The 11,373-nt window shown below is 28.4% G+C and overlaps 1 protein-coding gene and 1 long non-coding RNA gene across 4 annotated transcripts in view; one reads left to right on the top strand and one right to left on the bottom strand.

Moving 5' to 3' along the window:
• The window catches only part of LOC132745258 (uncharacterized), a 53,417-nt gene extending 42,705 nt beyond the window's left edge, over nt 1–10,712 (bottom strand). Inside the window, exon 1 of one of the 2 annotated variants that reach the window (XR_009627814.1) lies at nt 10,125–10,712. This is a non-coding gene — a long non-coding RNA (uncharacterized LOC132745258). The remainder of the gene's footprint in view (nt 1–10,124) is intronic. The other variant, XR_009627813.1, reaches the window with a different exon arrangement.
• Nucleotides 1,217–5,310, top strand: LOC132745256 (NF-kappa-B inhibitor alpha-like). Of its 2 annotated transcripts, XR_009627812.1 has the most exons (3): nt 1,217–1,557; nt 2,439–3,847; nt 4,322–5,310. XR_009627812.1 is itself a non-coding variant. In XM_060734123.1 (2 exons), the coding sequence occupies exons 1-2, from the start codon at nt 1,549–1,551 to the stop codon at nt 3,534–3,536; spliced, it is 1,107 nt and encodes a 368-aa protein (XP_060590106.1). In that variant the 5' UTR covers nt 1,217–1,548; the 3' UTR covers nt 3,537–3,903. The 2 variants fall into 2 exon arrangements, 1 of the variants encoding a protein (XP_060590106.1); XM_060734123.1 differs by lacking the exon at nt 4,322–5,310 and having other exon boundaries at nt 2,439–3,903.
• Nucleotides 10,713–11,373: the final 661 nt, after the last annotated feature.

Raw genomic sequence — 11,373 nt, 5'->3', positions numbered from 1 at the left:
GGACCCACGCCAGAGAGGTAACTAATAATATCAAGTCTTATGATATACTTGTATATATAGACACGTTTAAATCACTACCTGATTAAATTTTCCCCGGAAGTAATTCAAATATAATATCACCGTTTATTCGTGCTTTTATATATCTAGGGACTTTTTTCTTCATAATTAAAAAATACCAAAGCAATATTGTAGCATTTAAAAAATAAATTTGAGAAGAATATCAATTTAAGCAATTTATATGAAATTTCATGAGTTGTTTTGCGATTATCGTTTAAACAGTACACGTTCAGAAACAGGTAGTTTAAAAAAACTACACATTGAAATATGCTGGTAAGGAATGCCTCGTTTAATTTATTTAGTTATATACTTGACGTGTGCGTATGAAATTAGAAAAAAACTTTTTTGTTTTACTGACTTTTTCTTCATTATAATAAAATACCAAACGATAAAGCTTGAGTAGAATATTAATTTAAGAATATTTTATTAAATTTCCTGAGTTGTTTTGCAATTATCGTTTACATGAAGAAACTGGTAGTTTACAAATCTGCACCGAAAATTAAACGGCATAAGGTAAATCCATATCTACTTGATAAAGTTAAAGAAACAAAAAAAATCTTTGATTTACTGATACGGTACAAAAACGCTAACTCAGCCTAGATTAGTGTTCCCTTAAACACAAATGATATTTACAAATCAATATCATTTAAAATGCTGCCATCTTAAAAAATAACATTAAATCTCTTAATGTATCTTTTGAAATGTAAATTAAAATGTTCAAACAAAAATGTATATTCGGACCGAGAGCGGGTTGCAAAATTGTTGTAACATATTGCATAATGAACTTCTAAAATTGCTAAAAATAACCGCGATAAAAATAACTTAGACGCAAATGTACATATATACAATACAGATAACATGAACAGTATAGTATTAATATTTGACAAAGATCAACAAATCTACCATATAACCCAAATTGACCAATATAAAAAAATCTGTTATTGCAGTTATCGTTTATCACTTAATAACTTCATAATTGTATTTTTTATTAAAAGTCAAGCTTATAGACAATTCTGGGCTTTCCATTACCGAATCTAAAAATAGACGCTAATGCTATATAAAATGCAGGTCAGAAGACGTCATTTAGCAAGCATTTCGAGCATCATACACATTTCAAAAAGTATATACGTGTAAAGATATTAATAAAGTGATATTATAATTAATTATTTTGTAACCTACCTTATTCAATTATCAAATTACGAAATTACGAACTTTTCTGCTAATAAAATGTGCTATTAAAGATGGATGCATATTGAATTCATTAATCGTGTAACATAGTAACTTAAAACTACATTTTATGTTCAATAATTTAGCAGACATAAATGTAATATTTTTACACACACGTGTTGTTTCATTAAGAAAGCTTTTGACCAAAAAATAAATACACGTGATATCAACGGGTTATAAATAAACGGTGAGTCATCCAAATGGTATAAATAGTGTGTCCTAGATAATGGTGAACATTCGTTAATATGCAACACGTGTGATTACATGTTAAAGGTAAATGCTTTTAAATTCATTTCTAACTTTTATTTTAATAATAATTATGACTGTTATTTAGAAGGTTATAAAATTTCCATTTACATTTTTCAATATACACACGTATATTATTTTATCTAAAAGGAATAAATAGTAGAAATTTAGGCCTAAATAAATGTCGTGATTTGTAATGAAGGCGTTTGTATATTTCATCATTGTTTGGTATATATTTTTGTAAATCAAGATTAGTGAATCAAATGTTTCTAGAGCTTATATTTGTACAAGTATGATACTCTGATGTTAAATAACAAATTGGTCCCAAAATAATTGATTAAAAATGGAGTGACATCATTGGACAAAATTAAATTTGAACCACTTATTATTTCTTGTAACGTTTGTTTAAAGGGGAATTAGTATATACCTATTTAGCCGTATTTGTTTAAAGAAATTTGTTCATTTTTGAAATCGATTTTTTCGAAATTTGGGTTTTATCATTTATTTATGTAAACATATTTTTTTAAATTTTTCCTTGTTTTAACTTTCATTCCTAAAACTTTGTGATATAGCAAATGACAAAAAAAAAATTTTTTAAAATTTTTTTATTCCTTTTTCAAATAATGAACAATGCCCGTTATCACGGGGGGACTGGTACGTTAATCACATTCTTTAGCATTTTGGTTTTTTAAAATTTCTTTTACAAAAATTGTAATTTCGTTCATTAAATTTTCGATTAATTTTCTCTAATAGTAAAAATGGTATTCAGGATGTTTATCTCTAATAGCAGTACAGATAGACAGATGAATATGCTTATATACATTTCGATTACTCTTCTGAGTGATTTTAGAAATATAATCAATTTACATTTATGTTTTAATGTAGTATTTATGTCTTAATTATTTCAGGCAGTCAACATGACTATGATGAACGAAGACGAAGTTCCTAACAGCACATATAGTTACCCCAACACACATTTTGTTCAACAGAATCGGTTTTTACCAGACGTTGTTCACTGTACAATGAAAATGGACAGTTTAAATCAGGTTAATTATAACACTGATCACGGTAGATGCGTTATGACTGAAACCACTGCATACGGTACAGAGCAATATCCTGATACTGCACCAGTGTTTTCCAGAGTAAATAAAAAGATGAGTTATAGGGAGAGCCAAAGAGATATCAACGATTTATGTGAACAACTTGATTCTGTAGAAATGATTGGTGATGGTTCGATGAAACGTCTCAACGAACTAGAATCATTTGAAGGAAATCATGGAGGCCATGTGGCAGCAAACATTGACGCTTCTAGAATATATTTAAGGGATAAAGATGGAGATACCCTCTTACATATAGCCATTATATTACGTGAGGTAACATTAGCAATGGTGTTTATTGGTAAAGCACCATCAAACACCTGGTTGTCTTTTACGAACGTTTTATTTCAAACACCTCTACATCTTTCCGTATTAACTAATCAGCCAGAAGTCACTAGAAGATTAATTGTGGCTGGTGCTGAAGTAGATAAGCGCGATAAGGACGGAAATACATCATTGCACATTGCATGTCGCCAAGGACAACACAAAAATGTGCAAAATCTTCTTGAGCCTGTCAGATATCATGAAATCAAACAGAATTCTTATGATATACCATACCAAACAATTCCACAGGATTTATCCATAAAGAACTATGAGGGAATAACTTGCCTTCATTTAGCTGCATCACACGGACATTTAGATATTGTTAGTATGTTACTGGACAAAGACATAGACGTTAACCTCAAGGAAGGAAAAACAGGTCGGACAATACTACACAATGCTTGCCTTACTGGTGATTTAAATCTAGTCAAATTACTGTTAAGGCATCGTTCCTGTAATTTAAATGCAAGGGCCTTTGATGGGAGCACACCATTTGACATTGCACGTATTCGAGATCATGAAGACACTTGCCTGATCCTTGCTGCTGCAGGGGCAGGGTATGGAGAAGATTTAACAGACTCTGATTAAAAGGTATTATAAAAGACTGCAAGTCCTTTTACATTCACATGTGCTGTTCCGATTCAGGGGGAAAAAAATATTTAATGTCTGACATTTATCTCAATCAGGGAAGGATTTTAGACAACAATGTTCATACTTATAGTTATGATTCCACAAACAGTAAAACCGAAGTTGTAATATATTTATATAAATCCTAGTCGTGTACTTCTTATATGTTAATGATACTTTAAATACCTCAAAGTTGTTATAAACACAAATGTTTTATATTAATTATCCACAGAAAAGTGCTCAATTAACTTTTACATGTAACGATTTGATAGGTTTCTACCATTATTAATTTTCAATGTATCTACATTCTGAGTATATATATTATACATTTCTTAAAGATCCTGTATGTTTTGTAATTGAGATTGCATACCACTCTTCATTGAATTATATATGTATGTAATTATGCAAATTTGTCAATTTTCAAACATGGAAGAATATGTAAAATATGTATTGAAAATATTTGTACATATATAAGGTAATCATTAAATTATATGCATTCATTTCTTATTGGAAAAATTGACTTAGAATTTATAGAAAACTAAATTCTAATTACCTCCCTTTATTTACATGAAATATTAAATTCGGTAATATCTTTATAAATGATGTTTTTTGAAACTTACAATATCGATAAATCTTAATTTGAGCATCATAATTTGTATATAAAACCATAAAAATAATGTGTTACAGGATCTTTAAAGTTTGTCATTATTGCCAACTTGCTTAACCATAACTCCATATATTTTGAGGTTTCTACCATTATTAATTTTCAATGTATCTACATTCTGAGTATACAATTCATAAAGTTTGCCATTATTGCCAACCTGCTTAACCATAATTATGATTCTCTTCTTGGAAACGCCATACATTTTTATGTTTATAATAGTCTTTGTTAATCTTGTTTAGTATGTTATTATTTTGCATCAATTGTATAGGATAATTTTTGTTATAGGGCAATATATTGTGATATCAAACGTACAATAGATGGTTTTCATTGGTGCACATATGTTTTCATTTGAATGATTGAACCATAATAAAGTGTTACTCTTTTGTATATACTGTGTATATATGTTCATATTCATTTCAACAATTATTTTTCAGTTTGTCGATATTCATTTATAAAATTCAAACAAGTGTCTTTCCCTATTTTATTCAAGTTTATTATTTAATCATTCGGATAGTTCACCAACAAAGTATTTTAAAACTTGCACATTATTTCCAAAAAGACTTAGCGTTTGTACACTATGTTAATAAGAATTAATTAAAAAATATGTGTCTTATTGCCATGAACAAAATTTGATATTCAATTTATCATAAGTACTTTTGTTAAAATTATAGATGTTGAATTTGTTATTAACTTGTTTCCTAGTGCCATCATGTGTTCATCAAATATTTTGATTATATAAATGTTACATGTATTTAGAGTTTAGTTCATTATGTTATGATGTGGGTCTTGTTACTTAACATATTTACTATGTGACGATTTAATTCCTTTACGTTCATTTTCAAATCCGAAGCCATCTTGTTTTTGTTTTTATCTTTACATCAATATATTGTTACTGATGATAATTGTTGTTTGTTAAAAAATCATCAGCTCATTTTATACAATAAATTTATAAAACAACGATTGCTGTTGTTATTTACGAGATAACATATATCTGTAGTACAATCTCTGACCATTCCTAGAGCGAGACTAAAATTCTTAAAATAAAACATTCTCAAAATTAAAAAGGAGGAAGTATTGGTATAAAATCGAATTGTATACGCCTTTAAAATGTTAGGTTGTATGATAAATCATTTCTCCGTGTTCTACATTTAAAGTATTGCAACCGATAGCCCTTAGAAAATTGAGTTAACTAGATGTTATCTATTTTCTTTTGTTTTCGTTGTACATATAACTACTTGTACTTGAAGCAATCAAATACGTTTGAACTGAAAATTATTGAGAAAAAAACAAATAAAATTTTCTTTATAACATTACATAATATACTTGGCATTTGTTCTCCAGCTTCTATTAATTTTGTTGAAGGTACAAAAGGTACAAAATAATTAAACATCTAATTAAGAACGTCAGTAAATACCAGTATTATTTTATATATTTTATTTACGTCTCGTTAATAAACACAGTATCACATTCAAAACATATATAAAACATAAACAATATAATACAAGGCGCCATTCTGTATCAAATTATAAAAAGACTTATACAAAAATTATGGTTTAATTCTTTAACATATGGATTAAACACAAAAATATATACATTATCAGTAGTATATTGGTCACTTGACCCATATACTACTATTATCAATATATTGAAACGTTTTGAATATGTATTTATAATAATCACATTTACAATACAAAATGTATATGGCATCTTTACAGTCCTATTGCCAGCATTGATTTATGTTACACATTTTAGTTAGAACTATTTAAATTTTCTTCCCTCTAAAATATTTACTGAAATTTTATCGTCAGACAAGTATCCACCAACACAAAAGCTGTTAAAGCTTTTTTTGTTTTGTTTTGTTTCGTTTTTAAGTAATATAAATAAATGTTGTTTAAATACACACAGATAAAATTGTCTATGTATAACTTAAATTTATAATATCATTATATCTAGATCAATATTAGATAAAAGCTAAATATTCGATTTATAATATGCTTATTAATGAAATATTGAGAAGTATTGATAAAATAAAACGCGTATTTTCATTTTCACTGTCCAATTTGCTTTTCACTGCAGTACAACATTTCTTCCTGTATTTTCAATGGACTTATTTCTTCTAAAGTCAGCCAATACTCAAAGTTGAAGGGGAAGCCTTCAAATAGAATCAAAATGTATATAATAAACAGAAAATTCAAGTTTTTTTTTCGATAAATACAGGACTTATTTTCATTTTGAGGTACGAGAATTATTATATTTCACTCGTTGCTACCGCCACTCATGAAATATTCATTTTCATACCACTCGATGAAAATAAATCTTGTAATTACAGAGAAACCTTGACTATGCTCTATGAATCTGAGAAAATTAATACTACCAGCATTAAACAATAACACTAATGTCTAGTTTAGAAGATTCTTATTAAATTTAGATTCCATACTACAGAGCCAGTAACATGTAAGTATTAAATTCAAATTCAAAGCTTTTACATTGAAAGTGAGTTTTATAAGGTTGTCAGTATATATCTTTGTAGTATTAAGAGTATTAATGTTGTTGTTTACACAGACAATAAAATTATACCTATAAAATACATAACATCATAAATATTCTTAAAATATTACATTATATTATATAAAACAGACAATATATAATTGAGTGTAGACCATATGCTTCAAAATAAAGCTCCCACATAAGTTACTATATTTTTTTTGAAAGATACCAATTAATTTCAGGTCATCCATAAAATACCGTACTTAGCATGTATGTTTAAAAGTATAAAATAATAGTCTGACTAAGTTTTAAGCTTCAATTATTCGATTACTTTTATATCATTGTTTTAAACATCATTTAAGTATACGAGTACAAATGCCTATGTCGTTTGTTACGGCACCATATGTAAAACGGCACCATTTGTAAAATGGTGCACCATATGTCAAAAAATCGGAACCAAATACGAAATTTTTTGCCGTTTTGCCCTGCACCAAATGTCAGTATTTTCGGTACCAGATGTAAAATATTTTTTGATATGCACCATAAGTAAGAAAAGATGCACCATTCGCAAAATGCAAACACAATCACTTGGAGTAATATATAGAGGTAATATTTTCTGTACTATAACATAGTCTTATCATTATTATCAACATCATCATCATCATCATCATCATCATCAACGCTGACTGACGCCTTACCTACTGAGCTAACCAGTTATTCAATTAGATAAGTTGATAATATTAACCTTAAAGCAACCTATCGCCTCCATTGTGTTTAACATACTTTCGTTTTTGAAATTATTGACAGTTTAGACATTGAATTTTTATCATAAAGTGATGTTTTTATTTCAATTTCTCAATAAGATATTGTTAACAAAGCATTCAAATTTCATATGAGCTAATACTTATCAAGTAAAAATATTTAGTTTTTCTGTTTTTAGGGCGGGCCCTGCTTTTCCATCTCTTATACATGGATGTTTTCTGTTTGCACGTTCTAATTTGTGACGTTTGCAGGTTCTAAAGCTTATCGTTGCTATACACAATATATGTGCAGTCATACACAACAAACGCCAGTAAGTACATGTAAGTTGCTATATGTACGGTAAAATCCTCATTAGTCTTGAATATTAAATTAGAGGCAATTATCTTTTTTAACTATTTAAACGCGCAAGCGAAGCGAGCGCTTGTAATATTGATGTTTGATAATGGTGCAGTGACATGCACAACAATATTTTAATTATTTTGCAATAATAATTATAAATGATTTCAAAATATTTTTTGCAAAAGTAAATAAGACTTTTTTTTGTTTTTTAATGAATAGATTATAAATTTTATTTTGGTGAGAGATTGCTTATAAATTAGTTAAATCGTCGTTTATAAGCATTTATAAAGTATATTATGAAAAGAAGATATAACAACGAGATAAAAATAATGTGAATATGTGGTTTTCCTTGTTGAAAAAAGGAGTTTTATTGTACCATGTATGTACACATAGCACACTCCTACTTCGATACACAAACGATATAGATCTGTGCGCGAGCGGAGCGCTTGAATTAAACACACTTCTTTGAGAAAAACAGTTGGATGACAATTACTCTATCTACAAAGTATCTTTTACAATAAAAAATAAAATTGTTTTTGCTCAGTTTCTCAATTTCTTATGCAGATAATAACTAAAAAGATCTCTTGGAGTTTATTATTTTAGTAACTTGAAGTATTGTAATATGATGTCTTGGAAAAATGTAGCGCCAAAATTTTACTATAATCATCTCTTTCTGGTACCATTATAACATTAATTAAAGATAAACTTTGTAAACCAAATAGATATATGGTGACTAGGAGAAGAGCAGACTGAAAAACTGTGACACTACCAGGTCCGATTTATAATTATCTCTCTTTTCCAATTTCTATTCAATTTTATAGTCTGGATCATAAAAGAAAATAATGCAAGGAATAGAAGTAAAACTTTGAACATAGATACAGTCACAGAAAGTAGTAAGGAAAGGTCAAATGAAGTGTAAACGCACTTAATATCATTTTACGCTATATTTTTCTTTTTGTAATATTTTGTACGCAGCGTAACGAATACTAAAGGATTAGACTTAAAACACAGATAAGTGGACACTAATGATAAAGAATTTTAAGTCTACTTTAACCTAGCCCAAAACTTAGTTGATTTAATAAATTTATTTTGTCTGGATCATATTCTACGTGACAATTTAAGGAATAAATTCATCAACTTTCAAAATTGGGCGTTAAGATCTCTGCACAAACAAAGTTGAATAAACAAAATGCCATTTTGAAATCAGGAAATATTTGTAGAAAGAGAGGAATTTGGCAATTGAAGTTCCCCATATGATTCAGTCACACGGATAATAGTTCATGTGTGTTTCGTGAATAGAGCTGTGAATAAGTGACCTAAGTACAAGGACAAAAGATATCAATAGAAAAACTTGAATGTCCTATAATGGTCACATATCTAGGGTAAACACGTAATACTATAATATTTCGCCATAATGCATGATTCGGCAATTTTCAATAACATTTCGTAATCAAAATATCAGTAAACAAACTTTAAATACCTAACGGGTTAAATTTTCACATGACAAAATTTACCACATGACTACCCGATATTAGGTATTTATATGAAGGTAAACAGTTTAACAGGTGACGCGGTTTTGATTGGTTCGAACGAATGTTACAAATATAGACCTGAAATACGTTTGACTATATAATTCCCGAATAAATCATACGTAGTTTAATTATATCTTGTCCAATGAAATCGTTCGATGTATCAAATTCTTTAATATTGTTAAAGATAAATTTTGCTTAAATTCAGTTCCTATATGTAAATGTAAAATTAAAAAGTTTTAAGTACACACAGACTAGATATGTCACGTTTATACGTGTACTTAATACAGGTCAACACGGTATGAATACCAACCCAGCTTCGTGTCACGGTTCGGTGGAACAGCACCATTGGGTTCCGACCACAGGCGTTCGGATCATTTGCTTTGTTAATAATGGTCAAATTATAATAAAATAATCCCCCTTGATCATCAAGAAAAAAACTACTATCCAGCACTCGTTTACTATATATAAAATATATACTTTATGTATATAACTTAACGCCCGCGGTTCCAACTATGTGTGAATACATAGCTTCATTAAAAATATCTGGCTTTTTTATTGTACTGTACATTAAATTTGTATCTTTTTTTTTATAAATAAAATGCCACTTTTACTAGATGTATAATAGAGAAGCCATTTTTAATTTTTCTGCTTCATTTATTGCCAATGGAAAAAAGTACACACATGTTTTTTGTGTTTTTTTAACAGTTTCATATATTTGTTGATATTTGTTAAAAGATTAGATTTATGACGTATGTAAGGTCTTACCTTAACTCTGTTATAAGGATAAGGTTATTATTATCGTTTCAATATCCAAAATTTTGAAAGATCTAATTTAAAATCAAATATAGACAATTAAACAACACATTTTGCACATTTTGGTGTTGAGTAACACCAACAAGTGGTGCAATTTGTTAATCTACTCATTACAAAAAGAATAGGGGATTTTATATTTCTATCCATATGCAACTTAGCCATGGCTAAATATAGATTACGGGATTCCAGTAAGATCAGTTTGTTTCTAAATATAAATTATCTATAAATAGATTTTTAAAATATAACCCACATAATCATATAGGCCAGACATTGAAAATACGGGGTGCGGGTTCAAGCCCCAGAAGAGGCAACTTTTTTTTACTTTTTTTTTATTTTCCTTGCAAATTGTTTGTGTGTCTCTCGGGTCACTCTTGATAAAAAAAGTGTTTCTTTGTTATTATAAAATTAGTATCGGTATTCATTGACTAAATTATGCCATTTTTATCAAAATAATTAATATGGTACCTGATATTTTCAAAGTCTAATAAAATAAAAACTAGACGGTTAAAGTATTTTATATTTGACAAGCTCAAAAAATATACTTTTAAGAAAATTGAGGCAAACTTTAAAAACTTGAAACAATAATTTTGCTTGTGACATTTGTTAGCTGAAAGATATTAAAAAATTGGGGGGTTTTCTTAACAATATTCAAAAGGAAAGAGTTAGTTCTTCATAAATGATTATATAATAGAATAATATTTAGAGTTTCACATTTCTGAAAAAGCGCCCTTCTAGTAGTTAAGAAAAATCTCCATAATTCGTAAACAATACGGTAAAGTTTGTTTAAATTTTTGCATATAGGTGTTCCTTAAGGTAAATAACTAACCTATCTCGTCAATGTTATAGTTTCTTATAGTGTCAATTAGGGGGCTCATACTTAAAATACTGGTGTGCAATATAACTATATAACATTGATTTTAATTGCTTGCTGCAATGATTATGATTATCAAATGATTATCTTGAGTTATACATTAGGTTAAAGATGCAGTAACTGATAGGGTTGCGGTAATATAAAGGACCAATAATGAAAGCGATTAACTATTAATTATGGAGTACAGATGGACTTCGGATGCATTTAAATTGAAACTGGTGAATTCCTTGTTAAAGTTAGTTTAATAATATGTACAGCGTAACTATACAAATAATATACAATTTCACAATTTAACAAACATAATCATCATAACAACATTATCGAGGACCC

This window comes from Ruditapes philippinarum, unplaced genomic scaffold (assembly GCF_026571515.1).
Source record: "Ruditapes philippinarum isolate M1 unplaced genomic scaffold, ASM2657151v2 ctg7530_1_1_1_1, whole genome shotgun sequence".
In the NCBI taxonomy this organism is placed as follows: Eukaryota; Metazoa; Mollusca; class Bivalvia; order Venerida; family Veneridae; genus Ruditapes; species Ruditapes philippinarum.
This window is presented reverse-complemented; position numbering and strand designations above follow the sequence as displayed.